General features: G+C 45.9%; 1 protein-coding gene across 1 annotated transcript in view; it reads right to left on the bottom strand.

Moving 5' to 3' along the window:
• Nucleotides 1–15,603, bottom strand: part of ABCF3 (ATP binding cassette subfamily F member 3) — a 61,604-nt gene extending 46,001 nt beyond the window's left edge. Inside the window, exons 1-2 of the mRNA XM_056565614.1 lie at nucleotides 15,354–15,603; nucleotides 9,870–10,017 (exon numbers count right to left, since the gene is read on the bottom strand). Coding sequence (XP_056421589.1) covers nucleotides 9,870–10,017; nucleotides 15,354–15,426 — 221 coding nt within the window. The 5' untranslated portion in view covers nucleotides 15,427–15,603. The remainder of the gene's footprint in view (nucleotides 1–9,869; nucleotides 10,018–15,353) is intronic.
• Between the last annotated feature and the right edge of the window lie 7,473 nt (nucleotides 15,604–23,076).

Raw genomic sequence — 23,076 nt, 5'->3', positions numbered from 1 at the left:
AAGGAGAAAAAAAAAAGACCCCCAAAATTTGTAACAATTTCTCATGAGTACGGAAATACTCCATATGTTGGCGTAAAATGATCTGCGGGCGCATAACAAGGCTCAGGAGTGAGAGCGCGCCATGTACATTTGAAGCCTAAATTGGTGATTTGCACAGGGGTGGCTAATTTTACAGTGGTTCTGATATGAACGCAAAAAAATACAGACATGTGACCCCATTTTGGATACTACACCCCTCACGGAATGTAACAAGGGGTATAGTGAGCCTTAACACCCCACAGGTGTTTGACAGATATTCCTTAAAGTTGGATGGGAAAATGAAAAACAATTATTTTTTTTCACTAAAATGCTGGTGTTACCCTAAATTTTTCATTTTCACAAGGGAAAATAGGAAAAAAGCCCCCAAAATTTGTAACCCCATTTCTTCCGAGTATGAAAATACCCCAAATGTGGATGTAAAGTGCTCGGCGGGAGAACTACAATGCTCAGAAGAGAAGGAGCGCCATTGGGATTTTGAAGTGAAAATATGTCCGGAATTGAAGGCCCATGTGTTTACAAAGCCCCTGTAGTGCCAGAACAATGGACCCCCCAACATGTGACCCATTTTGGAAACTACACCCCTCATGTAATGTAATAAGGGGTACAGTGAGCATTTACACCCCACAGGTGTCTGACAGATTTTTGGAACAATGGTCCGTGAAAATGAAAAATTTAATTTTTCATTTGCTCAGCCCACTGTTCCAAAGATCTGTCAAATGCCAGTGGGGTGTAAATACTCACTGCACCCCTTATTAAATTCTGTGAGGGGTGTAGTTTCCAAAATGGGGTCACATGTGGGGGGGTCCACTGTTCTGGCACCACGGGGGGCTTTGTAAACGCACATGGCCCCTGACTACCATTCCAAACAAATTCACTCTTCAAAAGCTCAATGGCGCTCCTCCTCTTCTGAGCATTGTAGTTCGACCGCAGGGCACTTGACGTCCACACATGGGGTTTTTCCATACTCAGAAGAAATGGGGTTACAAATTTTGGGGGTAATTTTCTCCTATTACCCCTTGTAAAAATGTAAAATTTGGGGAAAAAACTGCATTTTAGTGAATGAAAAATTTTTTTCTTCATTTACACATCCAACTTTAACAAAAAGTCATGAAATACCTGTGAGGTGTTAAGGCTCACTGTACCCCTTGTTACGTTCCTTGAGGGGTGTAGTTTCCAAAATAGCATGCCATGTGGGTATTTTTGCTGTTCTGGCACCATAGGGGCTTCCTAAATGCGACATTCCCCCAAAAAAACATTTTAGCTAAATTTGCTTTCCAAAAGCCAAATGCGACTCCTTCTCTTCTGAGCATTGTAGTTCCCCGCAGAGCATTTTACGTCCTAACATGGGGTATTTCCATACTCAGAAGAGATGGGGTTACAAATTTTGGGGGGCATTTTCTCCCATTACCCTTTATAAAAATGGTCAATTTGGGAAAAAAACTGCACTTTAGTGAAAATTTTTTTTTTCCATTTACACATCCGATTTAACGAAAAGTCGTCAAACACCTGTGGGGTATTAAGGCTCACTGGACCCCTTGTTATGTGCCTTGAGGGGTGTAGTTTCCCAAATGGTATGCCATGTGGGGGGGGGGGGGTTCTGCTGTTCTGGCACCATAGGGGCTTCCTAAATGTGACATGCCCCCCAAAAACCATTTCAGAAAAACTCACTCTCCAAAATTCCACTGTCGCTCCTTCCTTTCTGAGCCCTCTACTGCGCCCGCCGAACACTTGACATACACATATGAGGTATTTCCTTACTCGAGAGAAATTGGGTTACAAATTTTTAGAGAATTTTTCCCCTTTTACCCCTTGTAAAAATTCAAAAACTGGGGCTACAAGAACATGCGAGTGTAAAAAATTAAGATTGTGAATTTTCTCCTTCACTTTGCTGCTATTCTCGTGAAACACCTAAAGGGTTAACACACTTACTGAATATCATTTTGAATACTTTGAGGGCTGCAGTTTTTATAGAGGGGTCATTTGTGGGGTATTTCTAATAAGAAGACCCTTCTTCAAATCCACTTCAAACCTGAACTGGTCCATAAAAAACTCAGATTTTGAAAATGTTGTGAAAAATTGGAAAATTGCTGCTGAACTTTGAAGCCCTCTGGTGTCTTCCAAAAGTAAAAACATGGCAACTTTATGATGCAAACAAAGTAGACATATTGTATTTGTGAATCAATATATAATTTGGAATGTTTATTTTCCTTACAAGTAGAGAGCTTCAAAGTTAGAAAAATGCTAAATTTTCAATTTTTTCATAAAATTTTGGAATTTTTCACCAAGAAACGATGCAAGTATCGACAAAATTTTACCACTAACATAAAGTAGAATATGTCATGAAAAAACAATCTCGGAATCAGAATGAAAGGTAAAAAGCATCCCAGAGTTATTAAGTAATACAACATATCAAAAATAATTTTTCATGACAGTGCCCATTTAAGGACAGTAAATTTTCATTTTTGGGTTTTCGTTTTTTCCTCTGCCTTCTAAGGACCATAATGCTTTTATTTTTTCAGCTACAGACCCATATAAGGGCTTGTTTTTTTGTGCCACTAATTGTTCTGTGTAATGACCTCTTATTTTACCATAAAATCTACGAGAAAACCAAAAACACTTATTTATGGTGGGAAATTGATAAGAAATCAGTAATTTTTTTTTATGCTGTGCACTTTATGATAAAACTGACATGTTCTCTTTATTCTGTGGGTCAATATGACTAAAATGATACCCATGTTTACATGCTTTATTATTGTACTTTGTTATAAAAAAAAATGTATTTTTGTATACAGGGCTGTATGAGGACAAATTTTTTGCACAGTGATCTGTAGTTTTCATTGGTAACACTTTTGCGTATACACGACTTTTGATCACTTTTTATTAATTTTTTTCTGGGATGTGATGGGACCTCAAATCAGCAGTTTTGGACTTTTTTTACGTTTACGTCGTTCACTGTACGGGATCATTAACATAATATTTTATTAGGACATTTCTGCATGCAGCAATATCAAATATGTTGATTTATTTTTTACCTTTTCTTTTTGAAAAAGGGGAAGAGAGGGGAGATTACATTTTTTATTGGGGAGAGGCTTATTTACTTTTATTAACACCTTAAGGACATGCGCTGCAAATGTACGGTGCGACTGTGATACGAGCGCAGGGGCTGCGCTCACTTCGATCCCGGCGGGTCCGCGGCTGCTGACAGCGCGGACGATCGCGCTGATGTCTGCCATTAACCCCTCAGGTGCCGTGATCAATACAGATCATAGCATCTGCGGCAGTGCGGCACTTATAATGGCTGATCTGATCACCTGGGGTACTGCCGCAGGTATCAGATCAGCCAAGATGGCGTACGGAGGTCCCCACACTGCCTCCGTCTGTCTCCCGGGGTCTACTGCACTGATCTGCCTTCCAGCAGACCAGAGCAGAAGATCACCGATAATACTGATCAGTGCTATGCCCTATGCATAGCACTGAACAGTATTAGCAATCTAATGATTGCTATAAATAGTCCCTTATGGGGACTAAAAAAAAGTGTAAAATAAATGTAAAAAAAAAAAAAAGGATTTTTTTTTTTTATTGAAAAATCCCCTCCCCAATAAAGTTTAAAATCACTCTTTTTCCCAAATTAATACATGAGAGTAAAAAAAAAAAAAAAAAAAGAAAAAAAAAAAGATAAATAAACATATTTGGTATCGTTGCGTAAAAGTAACAAAATTCACCTTTTTTTGTCACAAAAAACTGCAAAGAAATTTAATAAAAAGCGATCAATAAGTCACATATACGCAGATCTGGTACCAAAACAAACTACAGATCATGGCACAAAAAAATAGCCATCACACATCCCTGAATACGGAAAAATAAGAAAGTTAGGTGGTCAAAAGAGAGCAATTTTATTTAAAAAAAAAGTCTGAGATTTTTTTAAAAGCAGTATAATAATAGAAATGTATGTAACCATGGGTAACATTTTCATGGCATTGACCCAGAGAATAAAGAAAACATGTATTTCTTACCGTAAAGTGTACAGCCCGAAAACAAAACCCCCAAATTTGCTAAATTATGATTTTCATTTAAATTTCCTAACACAAAAAAATGTTTTGGGTGTTTACCATAAATTTTAGGGTAAAATGAGTGATGTCATTACAAAGTACAACTGGTCACACAAAAAGCAAGCCCTCATATGGGTCTGGGAATGGAAATATAAAAGTTATGAATTTTAGAAGGCGAGGAGGAAAAAACAAAAACCGCTAAAATAAAATTGGCAGCGTCCTTAAGGTGAAAATGGGCTAAGTCTTTAACCCCTTAGGGACGCAGGACGTAAATGTACGTCCTGGTGAGGTGGTACTTAACGCACCAGGACGTACATTTACGTCCTGTGCATAACCGCGGGCATCGGAGCGATGCCTGTGTCATGCGCGGCTGATCCCGGCTGCTGATCGCAGCCAGGGACCCGCCGGCAATTAACCCGCCATTAACCCCTCAGGTGCCGGGATCAATACAGATCCCGGCATCTGCGGGAGTTCGCAATTTAAATGAACGATCGGATCGCCAGCAGCGCTGCTGCGGGGATCCGATCATTCAGAACGCCGGAAGGAGGTCCCCTCTCCTTCCTCCGTCTGGCTCCCGGCGTCTCCTGCTCTGGTCTGTGATCGAGCAGACCAGAGCAGGAGATGACCGATAATACTGATCTGTTCTATGTCCTATACATAGAACAGATCAGTATTAGCAATCATGGTATTGCTATGAATAGTCCCCTATGGGGACTATTCAAGTGTAAAAGAAAAATGTAAAAAAATGTAAAAGTAAAAGTAAAAAAAAAAGTGAAAAATCCCCTCCCCCAATAAAAAAGTAAAACGTCCGTTTTTTCCTATTTTACCCCCAAAAAGCGTAAAAAACATTTTTTATAGACATATTTGGTATCGCCGCGTGCGTAAATGTCCGAACTATTAAAATAAAATGTTAATGATCCCGTACGGTGAACGGCGTGAACGAAAAAAAAAAAAAAGTCCAAAATTCCTACTTTTTTAATACATTTTATTAACCCCTTAAGGACGGAGCCCATTTTCACCTCTAGGACGAAGCCCTTTTTTGCAAATCTGACCACTGTCACTTTAAACATTAATAACTCTGGAATGCTTTTAGTTATCATTCTGATTCTGAGACTGTTTTTTCGTGACATATTCTACTTTAACTTAGTGGTAAAATTTTGTGGTAACTTGCATCCTTTCTTGGTGAAAAATTCCAAAATTTGATGAAAAAATTAAAAAATTTTCATTTTTCTAACTTTGAAGCTCTCTGCTTGTAAGGAAAATGGATATTCCAAATATTTTTTTTTTGGGTTCACATATACAATATGTCTACTTTATGTTTGCATCATAAAAGTGACAAGTTTTTACTTTTGGAAGACACCAGAGGGCTTCAAAGTTCAGCAGCAATTTTCCAATTTTTCACAAAATTTTCAAACTCGCAATTTTTCAGGGACCAGTTCAGGTTTGAAGTGGATTTGAAGGGTCTTCATATTAGAAATACCCCATAAATGACCCCATTATAAAAACTGCACCCCCCAAAGTATTCAAAATGACATTCAGTAAATATTTTAACCCTTTAGGTGTTTCACAGGAAAAGCAGCAAAGTGAAGGAGAAAATTCAAACTCTTCATTTTTTACACTCGCATGTTCTTGTAGACGCAATTTTTGAATTTTTACAAGGGGTAAAAGGAGAAAATGTATACTTATATTTGTAGCCCAATTTCTCTCGAGTAAGCACATACCTCATATGTCTATGTAAAGTGTTCGGCGGGCGCAGTAGAGGGCTCAGAAGCGAAGGAGCGACAAGGGGATTTTAGAGAGTACGTTTTTCTGAAATGGTTTTTGGGGGGCATGTCACCTTTAGGAAGCCCCTATGGTGCCAGAACAGCAAAAAAAAAACACATGGCATACCATTTTGGAAACTAGACCCCTTGAGGAACGTAACAAGGGATAAAGTGAGCCTTAATACCCCACAGGTGTTTCACGACTTTTGCATATGTAAAAAAAAAAAAAAAAAATTTCACTAAAATGTGGGTTTCCCCCCCCAAATTTCACATTTTTGCAAGGGTTAATAGCAGAAAAGACCCCCCAAAATTTGTAACCCCATCTCTTCTGAGTATGGAGGTACCCCATAAGTGGACCTGAAGTGCACTACGGGCGAACTACAATGCTCAGAAGGGAAGGCGTCATATTTGGCTTTTTGAGAGCAAATTTTGCTCGGAGGGCATGTCGCATTTAGGAAGCCCCTATGGTGCCAGAACAGCAAAATAACCCCCACATGGCATACCATTTTGGAAACTAGACCCCTCACAGAATGTAATGAGGGGTACAGTGAGCATTTACCCCCCACTGGTGTCTGACAGATCTTTGGAACAGTGGGCTGTGCAAAATTTTTCATTTTCACGGACCACTGTTCCAAAGATCCATCAGACACCTGTGGGGTGTAAATTCTCACTGCACCCCTCATTACATTCCGTGAGGGGTGTAGTTTCCGAAATGGGGTCACATGTGGGTGTGTTTTTTTTTTTTTGCGTTTGTCAGAACCGCTATAACAATCAGCCACCTCTGTGCAAATCACCTCAAATGTACATGGCGCACTCTCCCTTCTGGGCCTTGTTGTGCGCCCCCAGAGCACTTTGCGCCCACATATGGGGTATCTCCGTACTCGGGAGAAATTGTGTTACAAATTTTGGGGGGCGTTTTTCCCTTTTACCTCTTGTGAAAATGAAAAGTATAGGGCAACACCAGCATGTTAGTGTAAAATTTTTTATTTTTTTACACTAACATGCTGGTGTAGACCCCAACTGTTCCTTTTCATAAGGGGTAAAAGGAGAAAAAGCCCCCCAAAATTTGTTAGGCAATTTCTCCCGAGTACGGCGATACCCTATATGTGACCCTATTCTGTTGCCTTGAAATACGACAGGGCTCCAAAGTGAGAGCGCCATGTGCATTTGAGGCCTGAATTAGGGACTTGCATAGGGGTGGACATAGGGGTATTCTACACGCCAGTGATTCCCAAACAGGGTGCCTCCAGCTGTTGCTAAACTCCCAGCATGCTTGGACAGTCAATTGCTGTCCAGAAATCCTGGGAGTTTTTGTTTTGCAACAGCTGGAGGCTCCATCTTAGAAACACTGCCGTACAATACGTTTTAAATTTTTATTGGAGAAGGGGGGTGGGGGGGCAGTGTACGTGTGTATATGCAGTGTTTTACTCCTTATTTTGTGTTAGTGTAGTGTAGTGTTTTTAGGTTACATTCACACTGGCGGCAGATTACACTGAGTCTCCCGCTAGGAGTTTGAGCTGCGGCGGAAAATTTGCCACATCTCAAATTTGCAGCGGGGAACTCGCTGTAATCTGCCGCCAGTGTGAATGTAGCCTGTACATTCACACGGGAGGGGGGTCAAAACTACAACTCCCAGCATGCACTGACAGACCATGCATGCTGGGAGTTGTAGTTTTACAACAGCTGGAGGCACACTGGCTGGAAAACCTTGAGTTAGGTTCTATGACCTAACTCTGTATTTTCCAACCAGTGTGCCTCCAACTGTTGCAAAACTGCAACTCCCAGCATGTACTGATTGCGGAAGGGCATGCTGGGAGATGTAGTTATGCAATGGCTGGAGGCACGCAAGTACAACTCCCAGCATGCCAAGACAGCCTTATGCTGTTCCTGAATGCTGGGAGTTGTAGTTTTGCAAGATTTAGAGGGGTTCAAGTTGTAAATCACTGTCCAGTGGTCTCAAAACTGTGGCCCTCCAGATGTTGCAAAACTACAACTCTCAGCATGCCCAGCCAGCAAACTGCTGTCTGGGCATGCTGAGAGTTGTAGTTTTGCAACATCTGGAGGGCTACAGTTTGAGACCACTTAGTGATCTACAACCTGAACCCCTCTAAATATTGCAAAACTACAAGTCCCAGCATGCCCACACAGCAAACAGCTGTCTGGGCATGCTGGGAGTTGTAGTTTTGCAACATCTGGAGGGCCACGGTTTAGAGACCACTGTAAACTATGGCCCTCCGGATGTTGCTAGGCAACAACTCACCTAGCAGGACCCGGAAGCCGGCGCCGCCGCCGCCGCACGTGGGGGATCCCCGCATGGAGGATCGCGATCCGGGATCCAGGTAGGGACCTTCGGCGCCGACCCTCCCTGGACGGTTCCCCCGTTTTGCCCGGACACCGATAGGTGGGCAAAGCGGGGGAACCGAACTTTAACCCCCCCTCCCCCGGTCTGCTATCGGTCGGTCTGCTATCGGCCGACCAATAGCAGGGATAGGAGGGGTGGCAACCGTGCCACCAAACTCCTATCCCTTTAGGGGGATCTAGGGTGTCTCGGACACCTACGATCCCTCTTATTTTCCGGGTCACCGGGTCACCAGTGACCCGTATGACCCGGAATCGCGCAGATCGCAGGTCTGAATTGACCTGCGATTTGCGCGCATCTCGGTCATGGGGGGGTCTCAGGACCCCCCTCGGCGATGTGCCGGGATGCCTGCTGTTAGAGAACAGCAGTCATCCCGGTCCGATCACCTCTACCGGTGACGCGGCGCTCCCGGAACCCCGCGACGTACATGTACGTCGCCGCGCGCCAAGTGACACTTCGCGGCGCCGTACATGTACGTCGCTCGTCGTGAAGGGGTTAAAAAAAAATTATAAAAAATTTATTAAAAGTTTTTTTATATGCAAATGTGGTATCAAAAAAAAGTACAGATCATGGCGCAAAAAATTAGCCCCCATACCGCCACTTATACGGAAAAATAAAAAAGTTAGAGGTCATCAAAATAAAGGGATTATAAACGTACTAATTTGGTTAAAAAGTTTGTGATTTTTTTTAAGCGCAACAATAATATAAAAGTATATAATAATGGGTATCATTTTAATCGTATTGACCCTCAGAATAAAGAACACACGTCATTTTTACCATAAATTGTACGGCGTGAAAACAAAACCTTCCAAAATTAGCAAAATTGCGTTTTTCGTTTTAATTTCCCCACAAAAATAGTGTTTTTTGGTTGCGCCATACATTTTATGATATAATGAGTTATGTAATTACAAAGGACAACTGGTCGCGCAAAAAACAAGCCCTCATACTAGTCTGTGGATGAAAATATAAAAGAGTTATGATTTTTAGAAGGCGAGGAGGAAAAAATGAAAACGTAAAAATTAAATTGTCTGAGTCCTTAAGGGGTTAAACTTTTATTTTTTACCTTTTTAGTCCCTACAGGGGAACTATTTTTAGCAATCTTTAGATTGCAGATACTGATCAGTGTTAGAAGTGTTAGACTGCATAGCACAGATCAATGTTATCTGATATCAGAGAAGACCCCATGATGACAGCAGGAGGCAAGTAAGGAGACCTCTAGCTGCCATCTTAGCAAGTCGCATCCCCGCGGGCCATCAGATCAGCCACCTTAACCGTTGCATAGCTGCAGATGCCGTGATCAGTATTGATCACGGCATCTGAGGGGCTAATGGCGGACATCAGTGTGACTGCTGATTTCGGCCATTACCGCCGGGTCCTAGGCTGCTGATAGCAGTAGGGATCCAGTCTATGATGCAAACTCAGCTCTTGCGCTCGCTTCATAGCCACAGCGGCACTCAGGACGTACAGGTACGTCCTGGTGCGCTAAGTATACCAAGCGCCCAGGGCGTGCCTGTAAGCCATGTGTCCTCTAGGAGTTAACAGAAGGGTACAAACAATTTTGTCTACATCTGTATATTAGAATATATAATATGTTTCTTCCTGTGCTTGAATGTAGTAATAGAACTACTGGTATTCCATTTGCTCGCAGGTTTTACTCACATGCGCATAGTTCTGTACATCCTCTGACAGATGTTGCGGATGTCCTCATCATCTTTGGTATCGCCAGACACATCCTGCAGAAGTTCCCCCACTGCCTCAAATAAGTCGTTCTCTGACTCAAAGTCAGACTGACCACTGTCAAGGACATCTAGAAGGATCAAGCAATGGTGTATATTGAAAATGGTGCTTTTACATAAGAGGATTAACACTGGCTAAATGTTATAATTATCGAGAAGTATGTGGGAAAGGAAAGTAGAAGACTAGAAATCTCAGCTTGATAAAATCTTTCACCACTCAATTCTGCTTACTATATACACTGCTCAAAAAAATAAAGGGAACACTTAAACAACACAATATAACTCCAAGTCAATCACACTTCTGTGAAATCACACTCTCCACTCAGGAAGCAACACTGATTGACAATTTCACATGCTGTTGTGCAAATGGAACAGACAACAGGTGGAAATTATAGGCAATTAGCAAGACACCCCCAATAAAGGAGTGGTTCTGCAGGTGGTGACCAAAGACCACTTCACAATTCTTATGCTTCCTGGCTGATGTTTTGGTCACTTTTGAATGCTGGCAGTGCTTTTACTCCAGTGGTTGCATGAGACGGAGCCTACAAACCACACAAGTGGCTCAGGTAGTGCAGCTCATCCAAGATGGCACATCAATATGAGCTGTGGCTAGAAGGTTTGCTGTGTCTGTCAGTGTAGTGGCCAGAGCATGGAGGCGCTACCAGGAGACAGGCCAGTACATCAAGAGACGTGGAGGAGGCCGTAGGAGGGCAACAACCCAGCAGCAGGACCGCTACCTCCGCCTTTGTACAAGGAGGAGCAGGAGGAACACTGCCAGTGCCCTGCAAAATGACCTCCAGCAGGCCACAAATGTGCATGTGTCCACTCAAATGGTCAGAAAGAGACTCCATGAGGGTGGTATGAGGACCCGACATCCACAGGAGGGGGTTGTGCTTAAAGCCCAACACCGTGCAAGATGTTTGGCATTTGCCAGAGAACACCAAGATTGGCACATTCACCACTGGCGCCCTGTGCTCTTCACAGATGAAAGCAGGTTCACACTGAGCACGTGACAGACGTGACAGTCTGGAGACGCAGTGGAGAACGTTCTGCTGCCTGCAACATCCTCCAGCAGGACCGATTTGGTGGTGGGTCAGTAATGGTGTGGGGTGGCATTTCTTTGGGGGGCCGCACAGCCCTCCATGTGCTTGCCAGAGGTAGCCTGACTGCCATTAGGTACCGAGTTGAGATCCTCAGACCCCATATGCTGGTGCGGTTGGCCCTGGGTTCCTCCTAATGAAAGACAATGCTAGACCTCATGTTGCTGAAGTGTGTCACCAGTTCCTGCAAGAGGAAGGCATTGATGCTATGGACTGGCCCGCCTGTTCCCCAGACCTGAATCCGATTGAGCATATCTGGAACATCATTTCTTGCACTATCCACCAACGCCACGTTGCACCACAGACTGTTCAGGAGTAGGCGGATGACCATCCACCATCTCATCAGGAGCATGCCCAGTTGTTGTAGGGAGGCCATACAGGCACGTGGAGGCCACACACACTACTGAGCCTCATTTTGACTTGTTTTAAGGACATTACATCAAAGTTGGATCAGCCTGTAGTTTGGTTTTCCACTTTGATTTAGAGTGTGACTCCATATCCAGACCTCCATGGGTTGATAAATTTTATTTCCATTGATAATTTTTGTGTGATTTTGTTGTCAGCACATTCAACTATGTAAAGACGAAAGTATTTCATACGATTAGTTCATTCAGATTTAGGATGTGTTATCTTAGTGTTCCCTTTATTTTTTTGAGCAGTGTATATATGGGAAAGCCTCAAGTTAACTACATTTTGGCCAGGAAAGGAGTACTCCGCTGGAATGTTTTATCCATCCATTGTACCCAGGCTGCAAAAAGTAAAATAACAAAGCTTTAAATGGGCACTGTCAGATTCATAAACTTTTTATATTTTGTTCATCTTGGAAAAACATTAAACCTTTCAAATATACTTCATAAGACAATTTTATTTCCTTTTTATAGAAATCATGGCTTATAAAATCATGGCTTTGTGCAAGCTGAAGCACAAGCATGGACAAAGTCCAGTAAGTGAGGGTGGGCTAGCACTCCTCTGTGTCTGATAGGACAGGAGAGAGCACAGAGGAGGAGTGCTACCAGACAGGAGAGAGAGCACAGAGGAGGAGTGCTACCAGACAGGAGAGAGAGCACAGAGGAGGAGTGCTACCAGACAGGAGAGAGAGCACAGAGGAGGAGTGCTACCAGACAGGAGAGAGAACACAGAGGAGGAGTGCTACCAGACAGGAGAGAGAGCACAGAGGAGGAGTGCTACCAGACAGGAGAGAGAGCACAGAGGAGGAGTGCTACCAGACAGGAGAGAAAGCACAGAGGAGGAGTGCTACCAGACTGGAGAGAGAGCACAGATAAGGAGAGCTACCAGACAGGAGAGAGAGCACAGAGGAGCGCCATCAGGCAGGAGAGAGCACAGAGGAGTGCCATCAGGCAGGAGAGAGCACAGAGGAGTGCCATCAGGCAGGAGAGAGCACAGAGGAGTGCTATCAGACAGGAGAGAGCACAGGAGTGCTATCAGACAGGAGAGAGCACAGAGGAGTGCTATCAGACAGGAGAGAGCACAGAGGAGTGCTATCAGACAAGGGAGAGCACAGAGGAGGGCAATCAGACAAGGGAGAGCACAGAGGAGGGCAATCAGACAAGGGAGAGCACAGAATGTTAGCCCTCACTTACTGGACTTTGTCCATGCCTGTGCTTCAGCAAAGCTATGATTTATAAGCAATGATTTCTATAAAAAGGAAATACGTTTTTTTTATGAATTATATGGGAAAGGTTAATGTTTTACCAAGATGTACAACATGTAAGTTTTTGTATCTTTCAGTGGCCATTTAACTCACCTTCCACCGCTACCGGATGCACTGATATCATAGTTACATAGTTTATAAGGTTGAAAAAAGACAAGAGTCCGTCAAGTTCAACCTAAAGCACTACGGTGTTGATCCAGAGGAAGGCAAAAAAAAACATGAGGATGATGCCAACTGCCCCATGAGAGGAAAAAAATTGCTTCACGACTCCAATATGGCAATCAGAATAAATCCTTGGTTCAACTTCCTATCCCCGTAAATCTAATCTCCATAACCTGTAATATTATAGTTTTCTAGAAAAACTTATTTATTGAGTCAGACATCACAACATCATGTGGCAGAAAGTTCCATAGTCTCACTGCTCATACAGTAAAGAATCTCTGTCTGTGACACTGGTGAAACCTTCTTTCCTCTAGACCTAGAGGATGCCTCGGTCTTCCGCATCTTGGAGCCAAACACGACACTGAGCGCAGGGTCAATGCCTGCCGGGGCCTGTTACATGACACTGTGCTCAGTGTATAATCGGCTGAGGTGGGACATTGCTTTGACTGGCGATAAGCTGATCGCACTGTGATGCGTCGGGCATCAAGATGCGGAAGAAGACCAGGCCCATTAGACCGATAACACCATACCCGTGGGAGTGGCGGAAGGGGAGTTAAAGTTTGTTGTTTAACTTTTTGCAGCCCGGCCACTATGGATGGATAAAACATTCCGGAGGAGTAATCCTTTAAAGTCAATGGAGCCCATGCCAATGCACACAAACACATGTCAGCAACCTATTTTGACAGGATGCCAATGTAGAGCATAGGGTAAGAATCATGATGCTAACAAGCCCCAAACCTAAAAATAGACAAGGGCCACTACTATACAGTGGTCCCTCAACATACGATGGTAATCCGTTCCAAACGGACCATCGTTTGTTGAGGGATCCGTGCAATGTATAGGACAGTGGTCTCCAACGGCTGTCCGGGCATGCTGGGAGTTGTAGTTTTGCAACATCTGGAGGTCCGCAGGTTGGAGACCACTGGTAGAGGAAGTTGTACTCACCTGTCCCCGCCGCTTCGGACCGTCACCGCTGCCCGGGATGTCGCCCTCCATCGCTGTCGCCGCATTCCCGACGCTCCTGCAAGGCCTCTGCTTCCCCGGCATCCTCGCTCTCCGTCGCTACGCACGCCACTCCTATTGGATGACGGGATGGCGTGCGTAGCGATGTGATGACGACGATGGAGAGCGCCAACGATGCAGGGGATCCTGAAGAGGAGGCGCCGGAGCCCCGAGGACAGGTAAGTGATCGTCAGGGGACCACACGGGGCACCGTAAATGGCTATCCGGCGGCAGCTGAAGCAGTCTGCGCTGCCGGATAGCCGATTATGCGATGGCCCTGACATACAAAACCATCGTATGTTGATGCTGCCTTAAACATGCGATGGCCTCTGAGAGGCAATCGTATGTTGAAATGATCGTATGTCGGGGCCATCGTAGGTCGGGGGGGGGGGGGGTCACTGCATAAGCAAGGGGATGCAAGGGAGTAGAAAGATAATAGACCATAGCAACCAATCAGATGGCTTCTTTCATTTATAGGACGGCCTGTGAAAAATGAAAGAAGGGATCTGATTGGTTGCTATGGACAATTTTTCCTCTGCACAGGTTTTGATAAATCTCCCCCACGGTCCTGTTGGTCTACTGGGGGTGACCGCTCGGCCCTCCTGTAACCCTGACGGACCACTGAGCCCAAATCACCTGTCAGCAGTAACACAGAGTCCCAGGAGGCCTTGGCTCTATGACACTGCTGAAGGGCGGATCAGGGGTCCATTGGGGGTTACAGGAATAGTCTGCTTGACCACCCCCAGTAAGTATACAGGATAACAATAGCGCAAAAAGCAGCGAGTCCAAAGAGGAATCAGCTTTATCTTCAAAAGACATCTATCTCAGCCTATGGTTACACTTTGTTATAAAGCAGAGATCTCCAAACTGTGGTCCTCCAGCTACTGCAAAACTACAACTCCCGGCATGCTAGGCGTTGTAGTTTTGCAACAGCTGGAGGGCCACAATTTGGAGATCACTGTGTATATAGGACATGTGCCCTTCTTATCAGCAAGAAGAGGATGTATCACTGCATAAGAAATACCACAATGTGCCATAAAGGGTTACAGAAAACAGCTATAAATCCCCAGGACAGCCTGTAATAGACAGCATCCATCCCATACACATCTCATCACGTTATCTGTCGCAAAAGCTACAACTCCCATAATTCCGGGTCAGGCGATGTAGTTTTTCAACAGCTGGAGGTGCACGTATCGGGGGCACACTATGGTCTGTGGTAGACTGATATGTAGTTCTATGAGTTCTTATGTGACAGCTCAGACATTATCATCTGATTGTCCTACACTACACTACACCACCATTCTATACCGTGCCCAGCGCCCCCCTGGCGCATGTGTAGCCTCTACATTCCCTGCCATTGGAGTATGTGGCAACCGGGCACCTCCAGTCTCGTCATCTTTCAAGGCGACCTCCGACGTGTGACTGTCCCCTCCGCTCCAGTCAGGTCACCGGCAACATCTGCCCTTCTTACCCGTCACATATTGAAGGAGCTCGGCGTCCAGCTGTGGGAACTCGTTCCTCAGAATTTCCACGAAGGTCGCCATGTTGGCCGGCAAGAACAGCGCAGCCGTAAAAAAGAGATCATGAGATCCGGAAGAGCGGGGACGACGGGAAATGTAGTCCGGACTGCAAATGCGTGACGTCTCTAGACTGGGCTTTCTGCGCGGGCGGCTTGTGGTCGGGATTATAGGTGGAGCGCTAGTCAGAAACTAGTACTATAGTATAGAGGCATTTGGGTTAACGCCACGTAGCCCAGCCGGCCCGTATAGCATTCATTTCTATGAGCCGACCGGAGTTTCAGCGTTTGACTTCGGTCGGCTCATTGAAATGAATGGGGTTCGGGCCGGATCCAGCTGGGAAGCGCTCCGGTTTTCGCTCCGCCAGCCGTATCCGGTTCCCGTACACTACAAGGCCCCTCACACTGCTGGTATGCTCGGCCGTCAAACTCCCTCCTTTTATATATATTTTTTGCATTTTGCCAGCCGTAATTTTGCAGGAGCATACCGGCAAATAACGGGTCCCAATGGACCCCATTGCCTTCAATAGCAGCCATTATTTTTGAAGAGAAAAAGACGGTGCAAGCACTATTTTTTCTCCGGCTTTTCTCAATCCTAAAATGACGGGCCTCACACTGTCTGAGACAGCCGGCAGTGTGAACGTAGCCTAATGTGAACACCAGCTGTCCTCATTCCACCGAAAACGGGATGCTGACGTATACTATTGAGCAGTGGACCCCATTCACTTCTATGGCCAAAAGGAGCCCATGTTTATGTGCCCTAATCTTCTATTTTCGGGATATGCTAATGAGGTGCTAACTGGCACCGTCCTGGCTAACTGGCACTCTGACGTCAGTGCCGCTGGCCGCAGCGCTGCTCAGCTCATCAATATTCCTCCCCTCTCTCTTCATTACATAGCTGGGAGAAGGGGGAGGGGAGGAATATTGATGAGCTGGGCGGCGCTGTGGCCAGCGGCACTGACGTCAGAGTGCCAGTTATCCCGGCCGGTGCCTTATTAGCATATCCCGAAAATAGAAGATTAGGGCCGAACAGCGTGGCAGATCTGGGCACAGTAAGCATCAAACTGATCAGCGTCCCCCGCACTACCTGCCAGTACCGCTAGTTAGTGCCGGGGGGAGAAAGCTGACAGTTTTCCTTAAATTTTTCAGAGGCTTGGTAAAAATGAAAGAAGCGATCTGATTGGTTGCTATGGGCAATGGCACCACTCTTCCTCTACACAGGTTTTGATAAACACTTAGCCTTATCCCGTGTTTCCCAACAACAGCTGGAAGCATTACACTGCACCATCTTCTATTCAGCCCTTTCAGATATATCAGGTAAATAGTAGTTATTAGAAATCAATTAGATTGATATCCCCTATGTACAGCACTGTGGAATATGTTAGTGCTATAAATGCATATACAGCTGACTATACACTGGGGATATCAGGCGTCTGCTTTTTATAATCTGCATCTTACCACAGGCCCCATAGCAGCAGCGCAGTAAGAACTTATCACATTTTATTATAAGTTCCAGGGGGCTGTATATATGCAAAGGGTTAAAAATACATAATACAAATGCAGGTACAATGGAGGTAATACAGGAAATGACTAATCTAGAGAGAGGGCTTACAGTCTAACAAATACAAGTCCTCAGTGTCACTGTAAGCAAATCCAGCTCACCTGATTTCACATGAATATTGTGGAATGGCAAATGCTTTATTTCTTCAAATTCAAAGTAATTACATAGGAAACATCCAGTCAGACGCGTTTTACTCTCTACGAGAACCTTGATTTCAACTAATACTCTTGGTAACCACAAGTGAAATTTTACAGGTACAAGTCCCTCATTAGGGAGGTGGCTCTCCTCTGACTTCTCCAGGCCCCACTAGGCTTCACTGAGGGGGTCTCTCTCTAGATCAGTGGTCCTCAAACTGTGGCCCTCCAGATGTTGCAAAACTACAACTCCCAGCATGCCTGGACAGCCAACGGCTGTCCAGGCATGCTGGGAATTGTAGTTTTGCAACATCTGGAGGGCCACAGTTTGGGGATCACTGCCCTAGATAGTATAGGAATAGACCTGTCAAGCAAGCTCAATGAGGTAGTGACTAACTAGCGGAGAGCCCCCCCCTTTCTGTCACCTCATTTTTTTTACTAATACCAGATCCTTTTCTAATCTGTTCGAATTTGTAGTTATTTTGTTCTGTTTGTTTGTTTTTTTGCACATGATTTATGGGGCAGCCATTTTGGCTGAGCTTCTTTCAAGGGGTACTCCAATGGAAAACTATATATATATATTTTTTTTTTTAATCAACTGGTGCCATAAAGTTAAACAGATTTGTAAATGACTTCTATTTAAAAATCTTAATTCTTCCAGTACTTATCAGCTGCTGTATGCTCCAGAGGAAGTTCTTTTCTTTTTGAATTTCTTTTTAGTCTGACAACAGTGCTCTCTGCTGACACCTCTGTCCTTCTCAGGAACTGTCCAGAGCAGAAGAAAATCTCTATAGCAAACCTATCCTACTCTGGACAGTTCCTGTCAAGGACAGAGGTGGCAGCAGAGAGCACTGTGGTCAGACAGGAATGAAATTTAAAAAGAAAAGGCTGTCCAGGCATACTTGGAGTTGGAGTTTTGCAGCATCTGGAGGCACCCTGGTTGGGAAACACTGGTTTAAACAATACCTTACTCATTCCTGATCTGATCACCTCATTTTCATATGTTACATAAAGGGCTGCATGAACGATCCAGCAATTGTGCTCATGGTCCTATCTGCCTAATATTCAAGCAATATAAGTCCTGGCAATCCCTGTCTGTACCACGCATTTCATCCTACTAGGAGAGAATGTCATCTTTGTCTACAGAGACTGTCATCCGTACTCTCCTGAAACCGATGTCATATTATCCTGAGGGGTTGGATACCCTGAGGGTGCGTTCAGACTGAGAAAATCAAGAGGAATTCACGCAGAAAAATTTACGTGCCGAAAAAAAGAATTTTCTTTTCGAGCAAAATTTGCGTCGAATTTGCACAGAATTGCACGCGGAAATGGGGGAGAAAGAAGTGAAGGGTTTTTCAGGCATTTCCGTGCGAATTCCGCACGAAAACGATGTCGGGCGGTATTTTTTTTTACCATTGACTTCTATTGATTTCTGCTAGTGGATTCCACTTGAAGAATGAACATGCTCTTTCTTCAAGCGGAACGGAATTCACCGTCAGAATTCCGCTAGCAGAATTTCCGCAGTGTGAACAGGACAGCGGAAAAAACATTAAAGTCAATGGGCAGAGGAGATGTGAATTAATTTGGAGCGGAGAATTCAAGAGGAATTACTCGAGTAAATTCCTCTTCAATTACTCAGTGTGAACGCACCCTTAGTGAGTCTAAGTTTCCACTTGGTTTTCTCTGGTGTTTTTTGTTTTTTTATTTTAAAACTGCCAGTGCAGTTTTTGATCAAAGGCCATAAGTGTATTCAAATAGAATGGGAAATATGAAGGAAGGACTAATATCACTTCTGGCTCAAAAGCTGCAGAGGCAGTTTTCCAAAAAAACGCCCCAGAGAACCTGCCCGGAAACCTGACTTAGGGTACGTTCACACGAGCGGATTTTTGCAGCGGATTTCGCTGCGGATCCGCTGGTGAAGGCCCGCTCTATGCTGTCTTAACTTGTGGTCGTGGCTCGAAGAGCCGTGAATGAATAACTTAAGGAGAAAACATGATTAGGATGACTTACCGACCTAACCTTGAATTCCTATGGAACCTGGAACATAAGAAGAAGTAAGGAAACAGCGGTTGAAGTGTGCCCAAAGTACCACGACCATGGGTATGCCTATAGAGGGCAAAAAGTCAGAAATAGGGTTCAACTTGATTTTATTTGGTTTACAGAGCCAGTATCTTAAATACATTTGCCATTTCCAATGAAGGGTCGGGCACATAACGGTCAAAGCAAGCAGAACTCCAACGACCCAGCTTCTTGATCATGTGAGCTGGAACGTTGTGTCTAGAAGCAGCCGAGGCCGCGCCAATTCTGAATGAGTGCCCTGAGATGCCTGCAGAGTCTTTACCCAACATGGTGATGAGTGACCGGACGTGTTTGATGAACTGTGATGACGTTAAAGCCTGGCCACCAAGAGGTAGAAGAGGACCAACCGCTGCTCGCCCCGACAACATGGCCAGTAAGGCCGATAGGGCAGCTACCGGGCACCAACGATCTGACGTGGGAAAGTAGCGGACGGACGCTCCCCACCTGCAGGTTTTGGTGGCCAGCAGAGAGAGGGTGAAACCTGAGCCACTAGGCGACAGCTGGCCCAGGGTCAGGCCCGGTGATCTGTGCCCGAGACGCGTGAACTCACCGGGCCTGAGAAAGCCATAGAAAGCGAGGTGAATGGCCGCTTTGATGACCGTACTTGGGTGGTAACCGAACGGGTGAGTGTCTAGCAGGGTGCACATGGCCCAGCAGTGACGGTGCGTTAGGGTGCAACAAGGACCTGTGGTGCTGAAGACCTGTGAGGTGCAGCTTGATGGTATTGTGGGACAAGTGTAAGGAGGAGTGGCAAAAACCAATGAACACTAGGGAAGAATGCAACGAGATTGTGGCAGGCAGACCTGAGTTGTGCATGAAGGTAGTGAAAGACGCCAGAGCAGAATCCTAAGCCAGAATCGTGCTGGGTGCTAAGGAACCCCGGATTAGAGCGTAAGCCACTGCTGAGTAGGTGGCTAGGCCGTTAGTTGCTGGAGCGGGGGGACCGTGATTCCGGTTCGATCTGCTCCTGGTAGTACCTGAAAGAACAGCCTCAGGTTAGCTCGGGACAATGCGTCAGCTGCAACATTTAACCTGCCCTCAATATGTTCAACTGAGAAGTGGAAGTTGTGCTCGAGTGCTAGCAACACGAACTTCCTGACGAAGCGCATGATGTGGGGGGACTTAGAGTGCCCTTTGTTTAGTATATCGACTGCGGCCGTGTTGTCGCATATGAAGCGAACAGTCGTGTTACTCCAAGACCGTCCCCACACTGCAGCGGCCGCTACAATGGGATATATCTCGAACAGTGCAGAGGTTTCTTTGAAACCGGGAATGTTGCTGATTTCTGGAGGCCAAGGACCTGCCATCCACTGATTCTCGTGTATAGCTGCGAACCCGAGTGCAGAAGCATCGGACCGCACAGTGGGGGACAGTTCTGATGCTCCAGGAGTAAAGAAAGACACCCCATTCCATTTGTCTAAAAACTGGTCCCACATAAGTAGACCTGCCCTGGCTTCATTGTCAATGTGAATAGTCTGCCTCTGGCCAGAGACTGAGGGGAGAAGGTCCAGGAGCCTGGAAATGAATGCTCTCCCCTGAGGGATAATCCTCATGGGGAAAGCCATCATTCCCAGGAGGCTTTGAAGCTCGACCCTGGAGACCATATGACACCTGGAGAGGCTGTGTAGTCGCTCCCGGATTCTGACCAGTTTGTCCTGTGGTAGTCTCGCTTGTATGTTCCTGGTATCCAGGATGATACCCAAGAAAACAAGCTGGGTGGAGGGACCCTCTGTTTTGTGTGGAGCGACAGGGATGCCAATCTCTTTGAACAAAGCCAGCAGTGAGGAAAGGTTACTTGGAGTATGTATGGAGTGTTCAAGCAGCAAGAAATCGTTCAAGTAATGTATGGTGTGTTGGCAGTTGATGACGTTTTGGAGTGCCCAGTGAAGGGCTGTTTAGCCATATTTGTTTAGCCATTTAACGCCATGCCACTGCCAGAGGTCTGGCCTAATAGGGAGTCATTTAAAAGCATCAGTTATGTCTGCTTTTGACAACCAGGTGTTCCTCCCTAACTGCAGGATGATTTGTATGGCCTGGTCAATGGATGAATACTTCATTGAGAATTCCTCTGACGGAATTAAAGCATTGATGCTGGGTATGTCAGACGAATAAGGAGCGGAGAGATCGTATATTAACCTCTTTTTATTATTGAACTTCCCGGTAGCGAGCCCCAGCGGGCTGACTCTCCAAGTGCAGAAAGGAGGCGTGTCAAAAGGACCGATCATGAATCCTTTTTCCAGCTCTGACATGATCAGACTGGACACCACCTCTGTGTCAGCAAAGGCTGACACCGAATTGTAAAATTCATAAGTACACTGTGGGAGGGCGACCAAGCCTGTGTGGAATCCGTCACAGAACCCAGCCACCAACCAACTGACCCAGTTGGGATCAGGGTGACAGGCGAGGAGCCCGGCCATGACCTGCACCTGGACCACGCCTAGTCACGCCTGAGAGCCCTTCTGGGAGCAGATTGAGCTGGGGTGAGCTCTGTAACAGGTGAGACATATGTGCAGGAGTCTGCAGTTGCTGTATTGACAGGAGGAGAGATTGAAGTTGTTGCAGATCGGGGATTTGCCAAGGAACCTCACCGGCCTGCCCAGCCTGTCTAGAGCACCTGTGTTCCTCTGAGGAGCAGAGGCGTGGGGGCTGGGGCCCCTGCTGGAGCTAGGCTCCCCTTGGCCGCTGCTCCTAGGACACCAGTTGGCTGAGTGGGAGGTGAGTCCGCACACAGCGCAGGACGGAGCTTTCATGCCTGCGAAGTGATCGCAATAGAGCTCCATATCAATGACCCCCCAGTTAGTTATATAGTTGAATTCGGCGTAAGCTGCCACTGCTTTGGCTGAGAAGGATTTGTGGTAATCATAAAACGTAGTGCCCCCGTATTTATGAGCCATCTGGATAACTCTGTGCAGATACAGGTCTAACTCGACCCTGCGGCTAGGGCTGACCGAGGAGATGACGTCCCTAAAGAGGCCGAATGCAAGGACGAATTCGGTGACGTTCAAGGACCTGTTGAGCCTGGCGTCCTTGCCTTTGAATGTCACCGCCAGCTCACCACAGGCGACAGTCTTGGTGTCCTTGATGTCTGTCGTAGCGATCACGAGGGACGCAAGGTTGACATCCTTGCCCTCTAGGATCTCTTTTTTAATGGGCACCGGGATGAGATGCGCCGGGGTGATGTTGGGTGGGAGTTGTGGCGTACCTGTAGGTGTAGCCTGTGAGGTAGAAGCCATGGGAGCTGCGGTAGTGGGAGCAGACTCGCTACTCTTGGAGGTGTCCATAAGGTCCAGTCTGGCCTGGAAGCCAGCGACTGATGCTAGGACGTCTGCCATCATAGTATGAAGCTGGGACAGCGAAGCGCTCGACGCCTGAGCCTGGACAGCTTCCTGACTGCCCCTGGGGGCTTGGTCGGCAGTGAGCAGGTTATACAGTACGCCCTTCCTGGCAGAGGCTGGGAAGGGGATGTCCCTTCTCCTTAACTCCTCCATCAACCTGGGAATGGTCCATACTAGGTATGACGGCATGCTGCCTCGGTCCGAAGCCCTGGCGGGGGGTCTCCGGACCGGAGAGGGCATCCTCAATGTCCGAGCAATGGGACATACCTCTAGCCGAACCTATCCGGGCCAGTAAAGGGTGCCGGTGGGGAAAAGATAAATGACTGATGAATTTGCAACTAACTCAACTTCACCTAGCTACTAGACATGGGAACTGACCTGCTGCTGTCTTGAGCTGTAGGGACAACGCGAGGGCCTTGGCGGCACGACCTGATACAGCTGTGAATATTATATGAGACAATTAGCGTGGTGTACTGAGTAACAACTAGAGGGTGTGGGTGGCGATGAGAGTAATTACTGTAGTGACTATGTGTATGCCGTTTGCGCTGAAGAAGAGTCAGAAACGGCAC

Source organism: Hyla sarda, chromosome 3 (genome assembly GCF_029499605.1).
Source record: "Hyla sarda isolate aHylSar1 chromosome 3, aHylSar1.hap1, whole genome shotgun sequence".
Classification (NCBI taxonomy): domain Eukaryota; kingdom Metazoa; phylum Chordata; class Amphibia; order Anura; family Hylidae; genus Hyla; species Hyla sarda.
The sequence above is the reverse complement of the archived record's forward strand: the minus strand, read 5'-3'. Positions and strand labels throughout refer to the sequence as shown.